Source organism: Platalea leucorodia (genome assembly GCF_965183815.1).
Source record: "Platalea leucorodia genome assembly, chromosome: 15".
Classification (NCBI taxonomy): domain Eukaryota; kingdom Metazoa; phylum Chordata; class Aves; order Pelecaniformes; family Threskiornithidae; genus Platalea; species Platalea leucorodia.
This window is the reverse complement of record NC_138837.1, coordinates 10,753,734-10,777,769: the sequence shown is the minus strand read 5'-3', so window position 1 is coordinate 10,777,769 and position 24,036 is coordinate 10,753,734. Positions and strand designations below refer to the sequence as shown.

General features: G+C 45.2%; 1 protein-coding gene across 1 annotated transcript in view; it reads left to right on the top strand.

Annotated features, from left to right (window-relative positions):
• Nucleotides 1-591: 591 nt before the first annotated feature.
• Nucleotides 592-24,036, top strand: part of CACNA1B (calcium voltage-gated channel subunit alpha1 B) — a gene marked incomplete at both ends in the record, with an annotated part of 300,136 nt that continues 276,691 nt past the window's right edge. Inside the window, 3 exons of the mRNA XM_082327143.1 lie at nucleotides 592-872; nucleotides 3,638-3,743; nucleotides 10,457-10,596. Coding sequence (XP_082183269.1) covers nucleotides 592-872; nucleotides 3,638-3,743; nucleotides 10,457-10,596 — 527 coding nt within the window. The remainder of the gene's footprint in view (nucleotides 873-3,637; nucleotides 3,744-10,456; nucleotides 10,597-24,036) is intronic.

Below are 24,036 nucleotides of genomic sequence, written 5' to 3'. Positions count from 1 at the left end.
GCCGGGCCGGCTCCATCCTTCCCTCCCTCCCTCCCTCCGTCCCTGCCCGCCTCCCGGTGCCGGTGACTGGAGCGGGCGGAGCCGCGGTGGCCGATTGGCTCCGGGCATCACATGCGGCGGGGCCGGGCCGGAGCCGGAGCCGGGGCCGGGCCGGGCTGGGCTGGGCTGGGCACGGCGGAGCGCTCCCGCGGCGGGCACGGCAGCAGCGCAGCCCCTTCCCAGCCCGGAGCCCCGCAGCCCACCGCGGAAGGGAGCGCGGCCGCCCGCCCGCCCTGCCGGCCGCCCCCCGCGCCGCCCCGGCCATGAGGTCGGGCCGGAGAGCCGGCACCTGTGCGGGGAGGTGAGCGGAGCCCCGGCGCCTTCCTCCGACCCCCGGGCAGCCACAGCGGCGGGGAAGAGGAGGGGGAGGAGGAAGGGAAAGGGATATATATATATTTTTTTTAAATATATCTATCATCTATTTTTGCTGCGATCAATCCCGATCCCGCAACCGAAACCCCCGGAGGGAGAAGTGCTGTGCGCTGTGATGCGTCTTCCTCTCGCCTCGGCTGCCAGTTTGGATTGTAGCGCCCGGCTCCGTGCACTGAGAGAATGGCTCGGTTTGGGGATGATCTGCCAACCCGCTATGGAGGTGGAGGGCCGGCCGGGGCTGGAAGAGGGAGCAGCCGGCAAGGTGGCCCCCAAGCCGGCCAAAGGATGTATAAGCAATCGATGGCTCAGAGGGCCAGGACTATGGCTCTCTACAACCCCATCCCTGTCAAACAGAACTGCTTCACAGTCAACAGATCCCTCTTCATCTTCAGTGAAGATAATGTTATACGGAAATACGCCAAGAGAATAACAGAATGGCCATATCCTTTCAGGGAGGGTGTGTGGGCACGGTGGGGAAGGTGGGGAGGGGGAGAGGGAGACTGGGGGAAGAGATCCCCCCAGTCAGCGAAGGATGAGTGGCTGGTGCTAATGTAGACGTGCGTGTGTGTGTAATAGGTGTGTGTGACTTGGATCCGTGTGTCCAACGTAATGTACGGCCGTGTAGCTGGTATCATAGGCAATTGCTTCTGTGGGAACGGTGGAGTGTGCTTTTGACTATGCCGGGGGGGGTGTAAGACATACGTGCATTTCGGTGTGCGTTTAGGTGTGAGATTTACATTTCCTATACAGTGGGATAGATTTACATTTCCTACTATTTAAGCCAAATTCAAAGGCTTCTGAGAGATTCACGCTAATGAATCCTGATTCTTATTTTCATCTCAGAGCCTTTCAACTCTTCTTTCTCACTCTGATTAGAAGAAGGAACATGGGATAAAAATGGTGATACCTTACCATTAAAGCTGCATTGATAGTAGGGACATTGATAGCCACGGTACCTTGCGAATCCCATTAATACAATCATTGCAGCTAGGTTTTTAGTACATCACCTCCTGAATCCATCAGAATCAACACGGATCTTGTCACTTTAATTAGGTACATAGCCTAAGCTTAGGCTGTATTAAAAAAAAATGAAAAACAAAAAAAGAAAAGGTTTGTGGCAGAGGGAGGCAGTAAGTGGAGAGAAGGATCATCTGCTGTATTGTGAAAGGGGCAGATGCTTTCTGTCTCGGAACCAGCTCCCAGGCCAAGTGAGCTGCAGAGATCTTCCTCAGAAGGGGGCTTTGCTTGTAATGGTGCACGCAGCGGGGTTGTAAGCCATGAGAAAAGGGAAGCAGACTATTTGAGGTTACCAGGGAGTAGATATACGTGTGTGTGTGTGCGCGCGCGTGTGTGTACAGGACTGCATTACACTGGTGATCTCAAGGGAGCCGGTTGTTTTCTTTTCATTTGATATCACACGCCTATTAATCCTCAGCTAACAGCAGCAAGGCCTCCTGCCAGCCTCCTAGCAACACTTTCAATTGCCACAGAGGCCAGCTCCCCTTCAGCTTCCCCAGTTTTCACTTCCTGAAGGGCTAACAGGAAAAAAATACACCAGCAGAGTGAATGCACTTCCCTTCCCCCTGAACACAGACACGTATTGCTCTTTCTGTCCATATTATAAAATCACAGGGACTGCTGTACTTCCTCATCCGTTTCTCCTTCCCTGCATTCAAGTCTGAATAAACAAGCTCCAAAGCTCCGGTGGCAGTTGGAGCATCGCATTCCCTGCACGGCTAGACGCAGTCTGTCCCTCTCCTGTCTCTTGGATGACCTGTCTGCATCTTTAGCGTGAAGTGTGGGGAAGGGACCCATAGCAGGTTTGGCAGAGCTGCTGGCCTTTCCCTCGGCAGAGCCGCCAGCTTTTCCCTCGGCAGAGCCGCCGGCCTTTCCCTCGGCAGAGCCGCCGGCCTTTCCCTCGGCAGAGCCGCCAGCTTTCCCTCGGCAGAGCCGCCCACTTTCCCTCGGCAGAGCCGCCGGCCTTTCCCTCGGCAGAGCCGCCCGCTTTCCCTCGGCAGAGCCGCCAGCTTTCCCTCGGCAGAGCCGCCGGCCTTTCCCTCGGCAGAGCCGCCCGCTTTCCCTCGGCAGAGCCGCCCGCTTTCCCTCGGCAGAGCCGCCCGCTTTCCCTCGGCAGAGCCGCCCGCTTTCCCTCGGCAGAGCCGCCGGCCTTTCCCTCGGCAGAGCCGCCCGCTTTCCCTCGGCAGAGCCGCCCGCTTTCCCTCGGCAGAGCCGCCCGCTTTCCCTCGGCAGAGCCGCCCGCTTTCCCTCGGCAGAGCCGCCGGCCTTTCCCTCGGCAGAGCCGCCCGCTTTCCCTCGGCAGAGCCGCCCGCTTTCCCTCGGCAGAGCCGCCCGCTTTCCCTCGGCAGAGCCGCCCGCTTTCCCTCGGCAGAGCCGCCGGCTTTCCCTCGGCAGAGCCGCCCGCTTTCCCCCAGGCCGCGCTGCGGGGCGAGGCGCGGGCCGAGGCCCGGGCGCGGAGCCGGCGCTACCGGGCGCTGTCCGCGGTGCTGAGCGGCGCTGCCCGCGGTGCTGAGCGGCGCTGCCCGCGGTGCTGAGCGCAGCCGTCGCCCGCCCCGATGCCGCCCGCGGCGCGGCTCCGCCCTGGGCGAGCAGGGGCTCAGGGCTAGAGACGAGGGCGAGAGGCAAGGGGGTACCCAGCGTCGGGTCCGCCTTCTCTCCCGTGAGATCCCTTCCCTCGTACATCCCGATAGGGCGCTGATGATTTTATGCTCACCAGGAGTGGGCATTGCAATCTCGCAGTAATTCGTGTTTTGGACTTGTGTAGACACTCTAAATCCAACTTTTCTAGCCCATCGCTTATTTACACTACGCACTCAAGTTAAATGACAGGGAATTTCTGAAGAACAACTCAGAATGTATTCAGCCATGTAATCTATCTTGGGGCAGTTTAGCTTATCAATCTAATTCCCAAATAATAATTATTAATAGCTTTTTGTTTCCTTTGAGCCTTTTGCTTTCTTGCTCCCAAATTCCTTGAGCAGCTCAGATTCTGTGTAAGTCACCCACTCCCTCAAAGCAGAGAGCCAATTTCCTACTTTTCTTCCAAAGGCACCCCAGAAAAAACAGAGGAGGTCACGGAGACAAAATGTCTTCAAAAAAGATGAGAGAACTTAGAATGCTCAACTAATGCAACTGTTTAGGTAGAAATGGGATTTGGATGAGGCTCTCCTTGTGTTGTCTAGAGTCTTCTTTAACTTCTGGTCCCCACTCCATTTGAATACATGATTTTAGCTACAATCATAGCCAATTGTATTGTGCTGGCTCTGGAACAACATTTGCCGGATGGAGACAAGACACCTATGTCAGAGAGATTGGTGAGTTGTGTTCATTTATTTACATTTTTTTGTTTCTGGTCTAATACAAAAAGCAGTCAGCCACCCAGTGTCGCGAGTGCTTGTATCTATTTTGAAGAGCCACATGTAAACAAAGGGGCATTGCCCCGACAATCAGAAAAAATAAGTCCATGACAACAAGTATAACTCTAACCTCCCGATCCCATCTTCACAAGAATGCTTCATCACTCTAGCCAGCCCTGCCCAATTGCAGAAGAGATGGACCTTACAGTATGATCAGAAGAGCGGCAAACTTAGGTTGTCTATAAACGAAGACAGGAAGGCACTGCCAAATGCTCAAAATTATCTGTAGAATCAAATGAACTTCTGTGATATTTTCCCAGGAAGTGGTAGAACAGAGTAACCTTTTAGGTTTATATGTCTTTCAACTATCTTCCTGCTACAGCATATATCAAGGACCCTACAAAGCAAACTTTGGGTTTAGATGATTACACTTCCCTTCCAGAAAAAGAAACCAACTTACAGAGGAAAATAATTTACCCGCAGGCTTTATGGTAATGAGCCCAATTACCTTATTTCAAAAGAAATAAGAATAGCTTCAAAATCATTCTTCCATTTATCATCACTGTAGGAAAAACGGGTAATATTTGGTATGATTTTTCTCCTGCTGTTAATGATCTGGAACATCTTTCATGCCTAAATGCATTAATCCTGGTGCATGTTCAAAGAAAGAATAAATATGGATCTGTATGTGTTTCACATGTAGGTATTAAATGATGCAAACAAAATAATATTAGGCTTGGTGCCAAAAGCGAGAGCCTCTGAATGCTGGTTGCTGCAGTTTCCATGGTTGGTCCGTGCCAGTGGGCAACTCGCACAATCTCATTCTTCAGAACCAGGAAAAAGCGTAGAAGTGAGAGATCTAGAAAGAGCTTCGGGGTCAGCTGAAGCTGATACTGCCTGTTTGGAAACGTATTCACTGACGCTGGCTGCCCACTTACATTGCGTTTGCTTAGCCTGTATTTGAATTATTTCTACATAAGAAGAGATGAGGGTAAAATTAGAACATGCTTGTATGTTGATCTTTCTGCCATTGAACATGTCTTTGTATGCTTTGGAATCGGCTAGCAAGGCAAGCCTGGCTTTGTGAGCAAAGCACAGGTTTAGACCCAGGGTAATGATCGAGCTGGGGAAATGCTTTCCATAGTTCTGAACATATGGACTAGTGACGGGGAAAAGTAGTTTTGTGGATGTTCTGGCTTGGTAACTGTTTGGTGATATGTTATTTTAAGCAGCAGTAGGTACAGTTAGCACATTGTTTCTATGTTCCTCTATATCCCTAGATTTGTTAAGGGGATCCTAGAGGCTTTTTATTGGTCCTTTCCCCCATTGTATTAATTCCATTTTACAACACTCACTACTGCACATACACCTTCAGTTCCTGCCCAACTCATTCCAAAGGGGGGCACTGGCATTACCACCAAATAGTATAAGATAACTAACTGAATGAGTTAAATGCACAGTCTCCACCTTGTTGGCTCTGCTTTGGTGGTGAAGGAAGAATTAACCCCTGATTTTTGCCCCAAACACTGTTGTGAAGCGTTGTCTCTGAGTCAGATATTCTGAAGCGATTTTAAACACAGCACATTTATAACTCTGAAGTATAAAGGTGTTTATCATAGAATAACACTGAGAATCTTTACAAGTCATGAAATATTTTCTGTTTTCAACATACGTTGAAGAGATTAAGCATTGTGAATAAGAAAAACTGTCTTCTGGTTTTCAAAGTGAAACCGCCTTAGAATGCTCCTGCTGCTTCCACAAACTGTAAGTTGTTTCACTGAAAACATTATGAATCCATCCTAAACCGGAGTGGACAACCATTCCCATACATTTATGGATTTGTTGAACCAAATTATAAGTCCATGCAGAACAGCAGGTCCTTTATTACTGTCTTCGGGAGGAATGGAATTGGCCTTTTTTGACTAATGATTTATGGGTATATCTCTCCTTATCCTGGGTTCATTAAAATCTCCAAATTGGAGTGAGGGCTCATCACTGAAGAGTTAATCAGATCTTAAGGATATGGGATGCACGTCACAAGCCTTTTATGACTGGGAGATGTAGGCAGAGTTGTTGAAGGAAAACCAAAGCTGCCTGGATACTTTGTGCCACAGATACAAAGACAAAAATCTTAAGATTGTCTGTTTGTTAAAGCTGAGAAAAAGAGGGAGGAGTCCATATGAACATTTTCATGATTTTTCTCTTCTGATCAAAATTTTCCCCTATGTATCTCCCCAGAGACCCAAGATACGAACCTGCAGTGCAATCTCCCTTGGCTCTTTTCTGCACTCCTGTTACTTGTCAGGCAGGGTTAATTAAGCACATGGGAAGAGCAAGTGATGTCTCAGTATAGGCAATATTTCAAGAATTGGAATGGCTGAGTTATAAGTAATCTTTCTCTGTCCATTATCTGCATGTAGTTTGTAGCACAGAAAAGCATTACTTGGCCCTAGGATGGAAATTCTGGTCAAAACCAGGGCTCTGAAAAAACACCAGTCTGGTGGTCAAAACATTTAGTGGTGAAAAGCATTGGCTTCAAGTCCTTGCTCTTCAGACAAGAGAAATAAGCAAATTCTTCCACTAGCAGGAGAATGACCTACCCCCTAGGCTCTTCCCTGCTCTGAGCTGGGGGTCTCGCATGCTTTGGCTGCTGGAAGTGTTTCCTTCACATCAGTAATTATCCACAGGAACAGCGATGCTACAAACTTGCTACCGTCCATCTCAGCTGAGTGCCTTAGCCTTAGGTTGTAGAGTCAGTCTCTCTCTGTCCCAATAAATATTGCGTTGTTTGTACACACTGGAGTGATGCCAACTGAAAAGATGCTGCGGGAGTTGTACTGAGTGGCCCAGAGCCTGGTGGTGAGAGCTCCAAATGTGGGAATGTGAGCGTCACATCTGAGCCCTGCATGGCCTTGCAGGTGGATGCCTTGCTCATGATGCTCTTGGCTGCCCAGGCTGAGGCACGCTTCTTCTCTCCCTGTCTTCCTCCTAATTTCTCAGTTTTTCATGAGAAGCTTCAGTAGACCATGGATTTGTCCCAGCCTGACAGAGACACGATATCAGAACTTGCAGGACAGGAAATCTGTTTTCTGCCCTGCTCTGGGCACACCCTGTTTGAAGACACCAGCGGGTCTGTAGGATGATCATCTGCATGTCACTGTAGGGCTCTGAGTGTTTGATTCCCCTGGGTGGATTTGATGCGAGGGCAGAATATAACTGTTTTCTCAGATATCCAGCATGACAGCTCTTGCACTTTCCTAATGGATTTCATTCTTTATCCTATCCACAGGCACTTCGTGAGTGTGAGCTCACGTGTGAGCTGTTCATGTTAACCTTTGCATGAACAAAGCCTTACACACCCAAACCTGTCAAGGCTGTCACATCCAAAGGCCAAGGAAAGACACTAGGACATGGACTAGGAACACTAATGACTTTCCAGACTCAGGAGTTGTTTCTGATCTGAAACATATTGATTAAATGTGTTTTTGGCCCAGTCTCAAGCTTTGCTTTGTCCACAGCAAACAACCTGCTGGCACAGCTCTGGCCGCTGCCCAAAATCTCCACCCTCCTTCCAAGCATGCACACTGATACTCATTATCACCTGCTTTCCCACTCTTGAACCCAAGCAGCAGCACGGCCTCCTGTCTGAAGGGGGCTGCAGGATGCCCTGGCAGCAGGATTTCTGAGCTGACAGCAGCGCCATTTCAGTGCTGCACAGGGCACGTCACCCATGTCACGGAATCACAGAATCGTTAAGGTTGGAAAAGACCCTTAAGATCATTGAGTCCAACCGTTAACCTATCACTGCCCTTGCCCTCCGGCTCCTTCTGTCACACACAGTCATGTGAATCCCTTTTTTCAGCCACAGGCCCCACTAACAAATGGGACTTAAATTTTACTTTTCATCCCATTGTTACTGCCCTGATTCTTAGGTTAATTTAGTGTAAATTTAGACAGGCTTTAGAAAAGACTCTCTTTCTGTCCCCTCTTATTTCCCCAGCTAATCGCTGCCAACCCTATAGATGACAGTTTTTCTTTGTAATAAATACGCAAGCTCATCGGTGAGCCTTCCTGCTTCCCTAGAAGCTGACAAGAACTTCTTTGACCCACTTCCTAAGAGCTCTGTGTAGTCCTAGCTTTGGGAAGAGCATATTCTATCAAACCCTTGAGTACCTGAAGCCTGGCTCTTTAAAGCTGGGAGCTGTAATCACAAGGCACCTGACCTAGATTGAGCAGACGACTGGTAGCAGAGTAGATATAAGGCTTCTAGGAAGTGAGGGAGTAATGAGGGGGAGTGTATGTGGGTAAAGGTTTTTTGTTTTTTTTTTTTTTTTTTTTTTTTTTTTTTTTTTTTGATGTGTGTTAGAGGAGCTGTTTTTAGAGGCATGCTAGTAGTTTCTGGATGGAAATATAGGATGGGCTAGGAGTCCTTTGTTTGCGATGATTTTGTATATTTGGTGAAACAGAAGGTGTTGTGGGGTTGAAGAGCAGGCAGACCAGGCTGTTAGAGTGCTCCTGTGTGTATAAGGGAAAGCAGAGGAGCCGTAAGGTAACTTCTCCTGAAATCATGTATGATGATTTCTGACCCCTTCTTCCATGTTTTCTGTACTGGGTTGGGAGTCCTAGGAAGCCTCTAGCTCTTGCTGTGGAGAAACTGCTGGAAGAAGACTCTTATTGTAGGATTTCTGTTGAAGGTCATAAAAGGTCTCATGGCCTTGCCTTGGTCCTGTTTCTCTGTGGGTAAATAGCACTGAGATGGGTAGCTGGAGTTTCTCAATCTGTCAGCGATAGCTTCTGTATCCTCCGAGCAGTGTCAGTAAGGCTCTGTGGAGGGGCAGAGGGCTTAGAGGTGCTGCTGTTTGTGGAAACAGCTCCTTGGCCAGAGGAGAAGCCAGTTTTGAGTTTGTTGTTTGTTTGTTTGTTTTTTCTCCCCCTCCATTTCAACAAAAAGCCTACAGTGTGAGCTCAATAGTCACCTCCTCTGCTTTGCTGTCTGGTCAGTTAGTGTGTGCGTGATCTGCAGGTGGCGGGTCATCTTGCCTGACCATAACGCAATGGAAGGTGGAGTTGCTGGGGCTGTGAGGTTAGGAAAGGTGGAGGGGAGTAAAGATGACATAGGGTGGAAGATGAAGTATATGGAGGAGCTGGGGTCACTGAGGTGTGTAGGGATGTGGGGTGCTGCTTTGTAGGAAACAAAACTTTAGTTCAGCAACTGATGGAAAAGCCTGTCCAGAAGTAGTAATTTCCAACAGCTTGGAGACATCTTCAGTGATCAGTGCTTTGTGGTTGACTTGCTGAGTTGGGTATATGTCGATGTGCTAAGCGCATAAGCCTCTTTGGGAGGGGTATGCTATTATATGGGTTGTCTAGGTGTGAAAAACCTGGCTTTCTGTAACAAGTACTATGCCTAAAGCATGGGTCTGTGTGCCAGTGCTGGGTCAGAGTTGAGCAAGAGTTGCCATGCTTGTAAAATAAATTCTTGTACCAAAGCTGCTTCTTTGGCCGCAAGACTTGACACTCATGTTCTTTCTGTATAAGAGAACTGAAATCACCTTTTGTCATGAATAGAACTGCAAAATATAAACAACTGTGCATCAAACAGCAGCTCAGCTCTTTGGCTCTGATGGTCAGAAATGATGAAGCCACTGAAACAAAAATTTCTAATCTCTTAATCTGGGAGCTTGCTTCCTTTTGGGTAGGGCTGCTTTACTTCCATTGACTTCAGCTGAAATCAGGGACCTAAGGCACATTTGGAAATTGGTTACAGGTGCCAAAGCTAATTAACATGTTCTTGAAATTGATGTCCATTGCTTTCACCTCTTGCTTTGTTCCCATTTCTTGTCTGCATCTTCATTCCAAAAGTGAATGCTTCCATTTGGCATTGAGTTTGTGTTGAAACTCTTACCAACAAAGCATAATACTGAGGGATCTGGTGCCATAGAGGAAAAAGATGGTTTAGTAAAACTGTAGAGACTAAGCTTGATTTTGCTCTCTAGTGAGCTAGGACACGAAGCTGTGATCCCATGGTACGCTGTAGTCTGCACCACGGGCCTTAGACACAAACATTCCTGCTGCTGCTGTTAATGGAAGGGAATGGGGATTTCTCCCTGAATCCGATAGACAGTGAAAAGAAAATAAATGAGACTGCAGCTGTGAAACTGAGAAAATGAAGGAGAAAAAGTGAAGGAAGAACTGATGGAATAAGTGATAAATAAGTTCCTGCCAGTCTTTGCAAGCTTGCTGTGCTGACTGATACTCCCCAAGATATCGTCTTGTTTCGGTTTTCTGGATGAACTGTGAAACACATGTTTTCTTCCATGTCAATAACTACAGAAATATGTGATCTCAAGTTTAAATATACACTTAGAGCAAAATTTCAGTATTAATATTCCCTTCAGAATATTGAGTAAAGGTGGACAGTGTGGGGTGAAACAATCAGAATAAAGACAAATAGAATTGCCAATCTGAAAAAACAAATTTACCTTCAGAGAAATAATAATGAAATTCTTCTCTGTGCTTAGTTCCAGTAAACTTAAACCTTTTGGTTTCAACTCTGTTGGAAAAGCTGAAAAGGGCGTGAAGTTGGTGCACCTGGTTGTTTATATGGCTCTTGCTATCAGTGCAGAAGCACAGGTATCTCCCTGACACTTCTGATTTTTATTCTTTTTCAGGATGACACTGAGCCGTACTTTATTGGAATATTTTGTTTTGAAGCTGGTATAAAAATCATCGCTCTGGGGTTTGTTTTTCATAAAGGCTCTTACCTCCGAAATGGTTGGAACGTGATGGATTTTGTTGTGGTCCTCACAGGGTAAGTGACCTCCTCTTGCCCTAAGTTTAAGGAGGATCGTTGCTTTGATTTGTGTTGGTTTTTAACTGTGGGTTGGGATGGGAGTGAGTTTAGTGACACAGTACTAAAAAATTGCATTTCTGACCTTACTGTCTTCAAATAATGGCTGTTGTGCTGAATGAGTCACTTTCAAAGCATTGTTTGAACCAACTAAAAAGAGGTTTTGAGGATATTTGTTTGTATATATGCTGGCATGGATCTTGTCCAGATGCTTACTGACATTTCTCGGACTTTGCAGGTTCTAATTGCCACTAGATACTCAAACCTGATTTAAATCAATCCATCTTTACAGGATGACTTTGAAAGTCAACATGGAGTGAGCTAACAAATTAAATGCATCCCATTTTTAAGCTATTACAGCTTTGAAATCAGTGAAGTTTCTGCAGGAATGAATTTGGTCTGCCATAAAGTAACTTTTCCAAAAATAATTCAAAGGGGGTGCATGTCTTCTAAAGGAAGGAGTTGAAAATGTTACCTGTGCATTTTGTACCCTGGTTTGAAATAATATCACTAATTTCTTTCTTGGAAATGCTTACAATATTTTTATATGTTGCAACAGTTTCTGTATCTATATAAATACAGTGTAGCACTAGTGGATAATGAAAACATAAACATTAAGTAACACTTATGGTCTACAGATAGTGCTTTAAAGCTCCAAAGGTCTGAGTGAGGTCCTGATCTTGCAGCCTTCATCTTGGAAGGACTTCAGTTAGTTTTTCCCCCAGAAGACTGCAGTCTGGCTCTTGTTATTAATATGCACTCATTTCACACACCTTCTCTACTACTCTGTGTGACGAACATATGTATATTCTTTGGTCTGGTTAGTGGCGTAGAGTAGGATGCTGTTAGGAAAATTCTTGCATACATATACAAATGTATTCATTAGATACATTATCATGTAATTCTATTTGCATTCAGTGTACCATGTGATATAGCAATTGAGAGGCCAAAGGGAATTCTTTATGTATTGAGAGGAAGAAAATAAATATGCAGAGCTTGATTCTCCCGCTGCTGGGGCTGGGTATTTAATCAATAGAAACTTCAGTGGAGCCAGAAGGAGAATCAGATTTACATACTTGGAAGCATAGGGGGTACCAGGATGAAAAGAGAATTAGCACAGATGCTACAATTATTTGCACCGACGGTATGTTCTGATTCCTAGTTAGCACTATGCCCTTTTGTGTGTTTAAAAAAAATATATATATAAAATCAAGGCCCTGATTCTGGAAAGGACTTTGGCATGCTGTTTAATTTATCCTTCAGCAAGGCATTCAAGTACACTTTTGAATTCAGCTTACTCCAGTGGTTCTGTACTTAAAGTTAAGGTTATACATAAAAGCTTTCCTGAATTACAGCCATATTGCTATTTGTTTAAGCATGTTTTAGATTTGTTTTTTTTCATAAACACAGGCCAAGAATCAAAATAGATTTTTTTTTTTTTTAAACTGCCTAGCTGTGATTGAGATGTTCAAAGTTTTGCAACAGTATCTGAAACATCGCGTGTGCGTGCCGTGCTTGTGGAATCACAACCAAATGTGCGATGCTATAGGCATGACACCGGCATCTTACTGGTGCCGGTTTTATTGTGAGTGCTGTTTGCAGCGCTGTTTGATCTCTGAGCATAATTGCAGAATATCGCCTTGATTAGACAGCTGTAATAAGGAACCCTGTTGCCATCTGCAAACATGCGTATTCTTTTGAAGTACAATCCTGTTAACGTCAAAGCTGCTGGTTTCCAATGGTGATACTAGCTGGGCTGTATTGAAATTGTCTTGTACATGGACTTCCCACCAGGCAGGCAATGCAGGGAAGGCAAACTGTAAACTGATCGACATGAAGTCCAAGAGTCATCTCCGCTGAGGAAATTCACAGACCTCTAATCCTGTAATTCGAGGGCTGGATTTAGCAAGGTGCTTGAGCTCGTGCCCAATTTTTGGTGCCTGGGGGGCCCTACTGAAAATAACAGGGTTACTCATGTGCTTGGTTAGATAAATGCTTTCCCGAATCTGAGGCTGTATTTCCAAACCTAGTAATGAGGTGGAGGGACCTGTAACAGAGGAATAACGTTGAAAGACCTGCAGCTTCACACAGGGGATTGAATTAGTGTTTTCTCTGTAGCCTGTTGTTTTGCTCCGCTTTTCCTAGATCCTTATTATGTTTTTAGCTCACTCCTGCGTTGCCATGGGTCTGTGCTAGAAAGCAGGAGCTCCTCTTCCTTGGGCTTCCTTCACTGGCCAGAAACCCTTTCATTTGCCTGTTGCCTGCCCTACCTTGGCTAACAGAGGGAAGTCTGAGCAAGGCCTTTTATTGGAGACAGACATCTTCCTGGCACTTCTGCATCGAGACTTTAAAGGCAGGTTGCTGAGGAAGAACATTTACTACTGACAAACCCAGCTGTTTCTCCAGGGAGGGGCTGCGAGCTGGTGACACAAGTGGGACCTTAATTTTTGTTTCTGTGGAAGGTGATCTCAGATCTGGGTTTCAAAAGATGATCAAGCAGGTTCTGTAATTTATTAGAGAATAATAAAAAAAGGTAGTGCTAAACTTGTACTTAATGTGTTCTTATACATATAGATAGGTAGGACATCAGTTTTCGAAATATCATTTTATTACTCTATCAAAAGCTTTCCTTTCCATATGTGCAAGATTTCTACTTGAAAATGTTCCTTCGTGCTTCCCAGGCAGTGATCAGCATTCAGTTCCTAAGCTCAGTTTCACATTGATCTTCAATATTATAGAGGGATTTTAATTTCTCTTTTTTTCTGTGTAAGCATGAAAGATCACAAAAATGCATTTCATGATACTGCACGCAGAGTTGTATACCTGCTAATCCTGTTGAGTGCCCATTTTTATTAAGGTAAATGGTGAATGTCAGAAAATCTGATCTCATTTTCAGCTTTTAGCTAAACCCCATAAAAGCCAAGAGCAGCTTTGCTCTCGTTAGCTGTTTCCATAGGAAGAAGGCCAGCCAGTGTCTGGGTGTGTTTTGGAGGAGGCTGTGGGGGAAGGCTCTGCATTTACTGAACTTACCCTTATGCAAATATTACAGTGATCATGCAGTAACCCTTTCCACCTGTTTTTTTTCCAACCCCCTTTTTTGCTACTCAATGCCTGCACACTGGGATTATTGATAAATATGTACTTTTTTTTAATTTGTCTGCAATGATGGACACTTTGTTTGTCAGAATCAGACAGTAGAACTTGTTAATCAGAAAATAAATCAGGGCTGTGTTATATGCAGCCAGGATCAATATTGTATTGAGCTAAACTGGAGTCTAACAGATAGTGGCCCAAAATGGCTTGGTTTGTTGTTCCAGAAAACACTCCCTCAGTTTTTCTACAGCAATGCTGCCGTGTCTTTTTCTCATTTACTTTCAAGGAAGCATGCTGATTTGCCGTTAATAAAGGCCTGGCAAAATAATAGAATGTTGCTCCTTGAAAGATTTTTGTTTCCTCTGCAGTTTTTTTTAATTATTTCTTGTGAACTCTTCCAGTTGTAGATGAGTATCGAGGAAAGCTGCCCTGCTGCGATGTGCCTGTTGCTATTGTGGAGAGACGCATGTATATTTTATAGCTCCTGCTATTTTATTTTCACATTTTTATGGGATTGCATTCACTCCAGTGGTGACATCACCCATTAGCAGCTCTAAATCACACAAAAATGCAATTTCTCAACTGGCCTGGGACTATATGATCTTAATGTACTTTTCGCAAGGAGCAAAGGGAGTTTTTACTCTCTTGCTGCAACCCGTCTTGGGGTGGAATCCTCAGATATCCACAGTTGTCTTGGGGACAAAGTCCTCCCTACATCCAACGCCCTCAGATGGCAGTGGATGGAGCTGTGAGCCTGGATTCAGGGCCTTGAGGGTTCAGCCCTGTCCCTGTTGGAGTTCATGGGAAGATTTCTCCTGGTGTCCTGGGCTTTGGATGCGATAGTCTGAAGAACTGTTGTACTGGGTTAAAATACAAACACCTTCTCTAGCTAGAGCTGGTGTAATAGGGTGGCTGCTAAGGGGAAGAATGGAGAACAAGGCATGGATAAAATGATCCTTATCTTCCTGATTCCCAAAATTCAGATGTCTAGGGATTTTTGGGAAAAATATGGGTCTGACGGCTTTTAAACTGTGTGTCCAAGGGGACAGTTCTTCTTGGTTGTGTTTTGGAGCCTGTTTTATACTTTTAGCTTCATGTTCTGGGTAATGAGTCTTATTGTTTAATTACATACCACAAGAAAAAATGTTGCTTATATCTCTCTTTTTTTTTATCACTAGCTACCTGAGATTTCCATTGGTGCCTTCTAGATTTTGCATAGTAAGATCTGGATAATAATAATTCCTTTTTCTGCATGCTTATGGTTTTATGAACCTCCAGCATTTCCCTGGTCAGAGATTTATGCTGCCCAGCCTCCCTCGACCTGAGAGCTCTTCTGTGCACCACTGACCTGTGTTGTTGCTCTGGTCCTTTCCTAGTCCTATCGTATCCTCTTGGAGGCAGTGACGACAACCGTGTGCAGTGTTTGTCCAACACCAAGAGATGCTAAAGACTGGTATAAATAAATGGAGCACTTGAAAGGATCATGCTCTGTCCTTTATGAGCAGAGTTAATTTTTTTTTGGCTTTCAATCAGCCTGGATTAAACACTCTCGAAGAGTCCTGGTAGCTTCTTGAGCCAGTTGGATCAGCTGCCTGGATCTCTGGGTGGGACTGGCAGAGACAGTGTGTGCCAGGCCTGGAGCTGCCAAATGATGTGCACAAAGTCTCTGTGCTGTTACTGATGTCTCAGGCTGTCGGGAACAAATTACAAAAGCTAGAATTATCTTGATTGTCTGGATGACTGAGGAATGTGCTCCTGGCTTCTGGTGGTGCTAATAATTTGGAAGGTTAACTTGTTTAGTAGCATAATAAAGACCTGTTCATCCTCGATGTTATCTTTGCTAGTTACCAGGATCATCTTAGTATGTGGGCAGTCTGAGATGCTATTCCTGGTGCAGTGTATGAGGAGCAGCAGCAGCCTTGGTTGCAGTGATGACTGTCAAAGGGGGAGGCATAGGAACCATCCAGCCTGGTCTGCGCAGCAAGCTATGGACCTCTGATCTTTCAATTCGAGGTGGATGTGCCTCCTAGTCAGAGTATGGGGTGAGATGTGACCACGAAAGTATTTGAGAAGTGGATGTCTGGTTGAGGGCTGGGATTCTTAAAGCTGTCAAATATACATGGATGCCTATAGTCTCTCTAGCATTTTTTCCCTCAACATGCGTGTTCCTGTGCATTCAAAAACCCTTAGACTAGGATGTCTGAATTAAGGGGTCCCACTGGCTCTTGTGTACTCCCCAAAACACCTCAGTCTTCCCACCTGCAAATAACCATAGAATGTAATAATTTGAAAAGCAAAATTAAAATGAAATAAACCCCCTTGGATGCCCTGCCAGCATCACGTTAGACAGTATGTTCAGTGCTGTGTTTATAAGCTTTAGATCTAGACACCTAGGCAATAAAAGGGCTAGGAGCAGGGAAATGCAGCTTTCTCTCTGCTTTTCCGATATGGAACTTTTGGCACCTCTGTGCTAGAAAGCAAAGCTGAGCAGCAACAGGAGTTGAGGAAACGGATACTTTAAGAGGGACAAGCTTCATCTTGATTAGTTGTCACAAGGAAAACGAGTAAGCCTCTTTGCATGGTTATACAGTATGGGTGGTGATGGACTAAGGCTGATTGCTATTAGCATTGTGCATGAGTCATGCTGAGAGCAAAGCCTCTATAGATTTTAATGGAGCTGATCCTTGTTTGCAATTTCTTTTATGCTCCAATGATGATGGATGCTTGCTGGCTCAGAAAAGCAAAGGTACCTTCTCAAATCAGATTAAAAAATTGGACAAGGCAAAAGGAATTTACCTGTTTACCTCAATGCAAGGTGTTAACTAGTGCTCTGGCTGGTGTATGGGAGCACTAATGGAGGAAGGCAAGTAACTACGTTTTTTTTTTTTTTTGAGGCAGAGAAAATGAGTGGTTAGTAACTGGAAGGGAAGAGGGCGTGTGAGATCTCAGTTTGAACAGTCTAAAATAGTTTGAAGTTCTTCTATTTTCTGTCCCTTGGCCATCTGGGCTCTTGGGGAGCTGAAGAAGCAGTTTCCTTCAAAGGAGAAGACGCTGGACAGGGAGGAAGGATTTGTGGGCTCTAAACCTACCTTGGCAAATGTCCCTGTTTCCTTTTATGCACTGTTCCAGCCAGTTTTGCCCAGTGGGGCAGCAGGTTCCTTGAGACTGGAGCTTGGTTTCCCTCTGGACTTGTTTCACCTAGCAAAGTGGGTCCCAGGCCATGCTGAGCCTGTTGGAGTGTTAATTAGGGCTCATGTCTTTTTTTTTTTTTTCTTTGTTACTTATAGTGGCTTTTCTGCATTGATTTTGGTGCGGGTGGGTAGAGGCAGGTTGAGTTAAGCAGGTGGGTGTGTAATTGTGTGGCTGGCTGCTAAATTAGAAGGACACTTTCCTGAGCAGAGGAGGACTCAGGGCTGTGCTTAGAGGAAGGCTGCAGATGGTCACAGACCCTCAGGACCTGCAGGTGGGGTTGGCCCTTCCCTGGCAGAAGTTATCCTTGAAGCATGGCTCTGCTCTGGTTGTGGTAAACCAAATGTTTCAGGTCAGAGTACTTCTCAAGGGCAAATGGATAATGAGGTTGATGTGCTTCTCCCTTACTTTATTAGAAGTGACTGCAAGGTATTGAATACCTGGTATGCGAACTGACAAATGATGGTACCACACAACAAGAAGTCAGAAAGTTGAGGCACAGACAAATAGCTTTTCTCCAAAGAGAGAGGAAACAAAAGCATTTCTTGAGATTTCCATCTTGTGCTGCTTTCCATGTTTCATGCCTGTTTATGCATCTTTGAAGCTTTTTGTTCACAAAGAGGGGAGCATCGGACACCATCTGAGGGTGCTTACATCTCCCTGGCCTGCAGGCCCTGAAGTTGGGCAGCTGCAAAGTAAAAGTGGCCATCCCAAGTGAGAAGGAGGTATGCTTTCTCATCACAGCCAGGGCTTTATCAAATCCAGGTAGGATAATGAGTCCAGAGTCCAGACAGCATTTTTAGCTTTTTATGGCTCTCGAAGGGAGGCTGGTGGCAGGGGAAATATTGTCTCTTGTGAGGGGACCAGCTGTACCACACGAAGGCAATCGGGGAGTCTGCAGGTGGGAAGAGGTCTCTGGACCTTGTGATCTGCTCCTCATGTCTGATCCTGCCCTAGCAATCATGTAGTGTGGGCATCTGCTTGACTGCTTGCTCTTCTCTATAGGTGGAAAGCACTGCATACCCAGCTATGATAGCAGCTAGGTATGAATACTAGGAATTCAAAACCAGAACAACAAGTAAAGTTACAGCTATGAAGTGCTCTAATGTTCATTTTCTTAATGCTTCCCTGTTTAAAACAAAACAAACCAAAAAAACCCCAAACACCCAAGTCCTCTGTGTGGTGTTGAGTGCTGTCTCATGATTAGATGAGGAGGAGTGTGCAGGATTTCTCAGGCTCGTGTTTCTCAAAGGTTGCTTCTGTTGCTGTGTCCCAGTTCCCAACTGGTCAGCTTTTGATGGCAAAGTGCCTGCTCATCTGGGATGATAAGAACCTGGCTGTGATTGTTGAAAAGAATAAGGATTTAGAAATTCAACCTAGTTTTAATTGTAATCTAATACTGAGTGCCAGGAGCAACAGAAACATTTGCACATGCATCCTTGGATCCATAACTCAGCCCAAAGGTTTTGGGTGCTTTGGGACCATTGCCTTCCTCAGGGCTCTCTGAAAACATCAGGGAAACTTAGTGGAGGTGGAAAATTGATCTTCCATTTTGTTCTTGCTCAACCGCTAAAAAGGTGTGTGGGATGTTCTGGCCTGGGCAAGGCTTCAGTGCTGGAAGGTGGAATCAGGAGGATGAGTGGTTCCAGGTCTCTGTATAGGTAACCCACGCTCTAGGGTCAGCACCTGGCATTTGGGTACCTGGAGATGCTTTTTGACACCAAGGTGAGGCTCTTTGCTTAACCTCAGCTATCTTGGATCTTCTCTGTGCTGAAGGATCTGACTGAATTGGGATGGAGGGAAGGGATGCTCTGTGGATGAGTTCAGTAATACCAGTGGCTGCAGGATGAATGGGGCAGAGCGTACAACGCATGAACTCCTGGCTGCATGGGAAGGCCACTTTTGTGCCACGGGGAAGCCTGGCAGTTTAGGCTGAGAAAGAAGTCCTGCTTCCTACGTGTGGCACATGTCAAACCTGTAGTGTGAGCTAGAGGGTTAGGAAAGTTGCTTGATCCTCACAAAGGAGCATGGCCACCCAAACAGTGCTCTTCAAATACATATGAGAAATCTTTCCTGCCTGGCATGGTCAGCATTAGCTAAATCAATGGCTGACAATAAATATAAGGCTTTGTGTCTCCTTCCTTCTTCATTTTTCTGTACACTGGTGGTCAGGAAAATCACCTTTCATTGTTTTTTTTACTAATTAATCAAACTAGCTTATTTGCCTCAGTGATCTCGGGGCGGAATATTGAGGAAACAGGTCAGGTTTTTCCGGTGGATATTCTTATCCTGTCAGTGCTGGAGAAGATGTCTTGGTTTCAAGAGCTGGCTACAGGGGTGGGTGTGTATGTGTAGGTGGTTCTCGTGATCAGCTGTAGACTTTTAAAAGCATCCCTCTGGAGCAAGAAGTTCAGGTCATTCCTGAGTTAAATCCCAGGTTTTAGCCAATAATGGGCTTAGCTGTTGGCTCAGTTCAAGTCAGTTCGTGTTGGGCTGTGTAAGATTTAAGCAAGGAAAAGCTCAGAAGTAGAGATCGGAGTGATGCTGTGCTTCACTGGGAATAGAAATTGTACTTGGGGCTCTCAAAAGAGGAGAAGGCTGCTCTCAGTGTGTCACACCTCTGCCATAAATCTGTTTGCAGATGCTGTGAAGGTTGTTCCTTATGGATGTTTCTGGAGAGAGGCTAAAGTTGACTCCCCCCTTTGCCTCATTAAATGTGTAAAAATTCCCTGTAAGGGTCTGCAAAACAGTAAGGACCCAGTGTCAGACTAGGGGTTTAGAAGCATGTTGATGGTCCATAGGGTGATGTAGAGGTAAAGGAGTGAAGGACAGAAATGATCTGCTTGGAAGAGACTAACACTTTGAGCTATAAAATGTTCCTGTGCTGAAGAGCTCTCAAACTAAACTGATATTCAGAAATACTTAGTTGGATGTAGCTTGGTTCTGCTTCAAAGCGAACTTAAAAACTTAAATTGGAGGTCTCGGCTTATTTTCCAGTTTAAAAAAAAAAAAAGGAAAAAGGAAGACTGAAAGATTAAACTGTCTTTTGGCTTAGTTCCCCATCTCAAACATCCTGAACCAGTATCCATGAACAAAGTTTGGGCATGGGAGCTTGGGAGGAAGGCTGTGAAAATGATTAAAGAGTTGAAGAAATGGTCATTTAAGGAGAAATGAAAACCCTGAGAGAGTTAAAATTAAGAGGAAAGTCTCATAAGGGTGAAATAGATAAAGAAAAAAAGAGAGGAGATCATGTTTCCCTGTCTATTTTGGCAGGATTCAAAAAGCATCAGTAAAGAAATTGAAGTTTTAGAACTTCTTTACTAATGGAAATGTAATTAACTCATGGAACTCATCAGAAGAATTTGCTTCAGCTGACATGGTCTGTTTTGGGTCTTGAGACCAAAGGAGCCTTGAGATCATCTACAGATTCACCAGAGAGGAAATGGATTTTTGAAGGAGGATGATTAGGCCCTTTTCCTGGTGCTCCCTGAAATAAGTTAGGTGGAAACGTGAACAGGCTGTTTCATAACTGTCCTTTTCTTTATCTTGTAATTTCTTCTGAATCATGCTGGCGACATGACTCCAGAGCAGCAATCCAGTCTGTTACAGCATGACCTGTGAAATACAGCAGGATATGTCAAGGCTAAACTTTGCCTTTTTATATATGAAACAATATCAATAGGAGTAGTGGTATTCCATCACTTAATGTCTGATTTAAAGATCAAACATCTTTTTGCAAGCTGTGCTACAGCTTAGAGAGAAACTTCAATACTCCAGTGCTGTGTTAAGTGTGCCCTCAAAACCTACAAGCCTAAGCCTCAGGGAAAGACCTGGGTTTGAAGATTGCCACTCATTTAAAATGAATCCAAGGTGGTTTCTAACAATGTAGATGCCACTTTGGTAACGGTGTTCTGGTTTTGTAGAGGAATGAGGTCTGGCACCAGCAGGCCAGGTGCTGCAGAAGTGTTACTGCTCTCTTTCCATGGTGGAACACCTCCTTGACCTTGCTTTGGGAGGAGAGGGCTTTCCTTGGCTGCGGTCTCCAACCTTTGCAGGATTTGGAACGTGGAAGAAGATTCTGGCAGGTGAAATTACCTTGTCAGAGGGTGGCCCTGTCTTGAATGAGGCTTCAGTCAGACCTGAAAATACATCCAGCTGCTAGAAGTCAGGCACCAAATCTCTCACGCTGGGTAGGAGTGTTAACAAACCTCCCTCCCAATGCCAAAGACAAATCTCTGCTGCTTTTCTGGCCTCCAGTGTTGGGTGAAGGGTAGTAGCCAAAAGCTGTGTAAAGTGGCAGTGAGCTATTCTGCACTGTGAAGAAATATGCAGTTTTGGCTGGTGCATTTGGTGGTAGACGGGTAGCACCTCTCTTGATGGCCATCAGAAGTAGGTCTGGGGAAAAGATGAGATGAAAGCCTCAAGTCTTGGCTTGATAAAGACATGAGCCACTGTATCCTGGCTGCTATGGCTCCAGGACGAAGACTGAAGTCCAGCAAACTCCTTAAATGTCTTTTTAATCCCATTCTGTTCAAAAGCTCATAACCATGTCCTCCAATTAAGTGATGCTGTACCAGTCCAAAACCATTTAGCTGATAATATGTATATCCTCATCACTGATCTGTGCAGACTATCTCTACCCTGAGGAACATGTGCTGAAATGAAAAATTTTTACCTTTCTTGTCTTCTGATGCCAAATCCCAGCCTTGTTTACCCACTTCCTGGGCAGAAGCACTATAAATTCCTGAAGTTCTGTGATCAGACTTAGCTCCTAGCCTGGACTGGCTGGGTGAATCCTGAACTTGCTGTGCAGTTTAAATTTGTTAAATTGGTTAGGTACAATGTAAGAGGTTTTGGAAATACTAAACTTGGCTACCAGTTGTGGAAAAGATAAGACTACCCCATGATTCACTAAGTCTGTTATTAGAAGAACACTATTTTTTTTTTTTCCCCTCCCAGGTTACAACATTAAAGCTAATTATAACAGGTGTAATGTTATGGTAACCCCTGACTTTCACAAGAGGTGAAAAGGACAAAGGAAGCTCAGCATGATCCAATTTCATTGCTTTAATTGGAAGGCATGAAAGCACATGAGACTGTAGCAGCAGATAACGGTGTGTCTAAGAGATCCAGAATAATACAGTTCCAGTTCTCTTGCCTAGCGGATTGAGCAATGGAGTGGGATTTGGGGTGTCCTGTTTTTCTTTGCTGCCTATGTCATTGGCTAATAAAGGATTTTAGGCCATTGCTTTTCTCTTTTGTATCCACATTTCTACCTCTTTTAAAACTGAAGATGATAATGGTACCCGAATTTGTAACGCACTAGTGAAAAAGGCTGGTTGACAGTATTGAAAAGAAGTGAGTTTAAAATGTCTCAAAAGAAGTAAAAATAAGTCTTAAAATGTTGAAATCAAGTGAGGAGAATTTGAATCAGAAGTAAAATAGATGGTAACAGCATAATCTTCTAGAAATGCAGATGCTCACTCACAGTGAGTGGGAGAATCTTGCATGGAGCTCAGTGTTCGTGTACCACGGGGAATGTGTTAAAACGATGGCGTGCCACACAGGGGAAATTGCAAATGTGGGTGTCTGTCAGATTTTAACCTGAGGAAAGATTGGACCTTTGGGGGAGGTGACATGCTTTGAGTCAAAATGTCCAGAAGTATTGTCACTGATTTGCTAGAGAATAAAAAAAAAAAAGGAGTGGCTCCACTTTTGCTGGAGCAGAAGTGACTGAATAGAGAAAGAGGAATGTCATCCATGGCAAAGTCAGTCTTCAGCATAACGTCCTGGCTTTGAATTGCTTGAACCACGGGTAGATTTTTGAAAAGACATGGCTCGTGGTGCATACAGGAAATGAATACAAGGGAGGAGTTGGAAGTCCATGCCTGGTGCCTCCTTCCACAAGAGAAGGACAGAGGCTGTAATGGTGTCCTGCAGCACAAGCCTCACTGGGTAAGCAGCACTGCTGAAGCCATTGACTATAACCACTTGCCAGGTTCAGCTGTTTGGGTTTCAAAGGCCTGATCTGAGCAATCAGCCAATGCCTGCTTGGCCTGAAGGAGCCCAGAGAACAAAAGCAAGCAGGACATGTACTTTATTGTTCTTCTTTTTGAAACCTGGAAGACCTCCAGCTCATCAAATGGTATTTCTGCTTCTGATCCCTCTAGGGCTGCCCTCTGGTCTTGCTTGTGTGGGAAGGATAAGAAAACCTTCCCTAGTAATTACAAACCTCTGGTCTCTAGCAGTGGTAAGATCAATGCCACGTGGGGTGGAATATGGGGAATTAGTGTTCCCTTTCCCCGGGTCGCTGTAGTACCTCCTTGCCCATTAGCAGGAACGGAATAGCCCCCCTGCATCTTCATTTTTGGAAACCTTTGTTCCTAGGGAGGAAGGTTTGGGTGAGGCTTAATTTCAGTCTAATAGCCTGTTAAAATCTTCACATCGTTTCTTTGAGAATGCTATTAAAAATCAATTACATTAATGGGGCTCAGTTGGAGGTGTTCTGAAATATGGATAGGATCAAGACTGACTTTGCAAAACAGGGCCCTTGGTGCTGCAGACATTTGCTCTGCTTGATCTTCCCAGTCATATGCATGGACCAAGCCTGATCTTTTATTTGTCAGCTCTGCAGAAGCCAACCTAGCTGTTCAGGAACAAGTGGTAAATGTCACGTACCACAGTGTAAACCCATTGCCAGTGGGGTTAGGAGGGAACAATTCTCTCGCTCTGTTATGGATGATGCCCCAACAACACAGTTGGGCTGCTTGCCTAAAATTACCCCAGCATCACTGTCAGTGCTAGGAACTCCTTCAGGCCTTGATCATCCAACTCTAACCGTACAGCAGATGTCTGGTACTCCTTGCTGCTGATGTTGCAGTGTATCCACGAGCTTACCATGTCATCGTGTGGCAAATGGTCCATGTTTTTGCTCTGGTACCAAACAGAAGGACTACCTATTGAACAGATAGCGATTCATTCACTCCATTGAGTGAATGGAGATCAGCTTTGCTGCCTGATGGCCAGCACAGGCTGCTCACTTGGCCCCATCTGGGAAACAGCAGCACTGCCCAAGTGTGTAAGGGTGTTGAGAGGATGAACGCGTTGGAGCATCTTTAA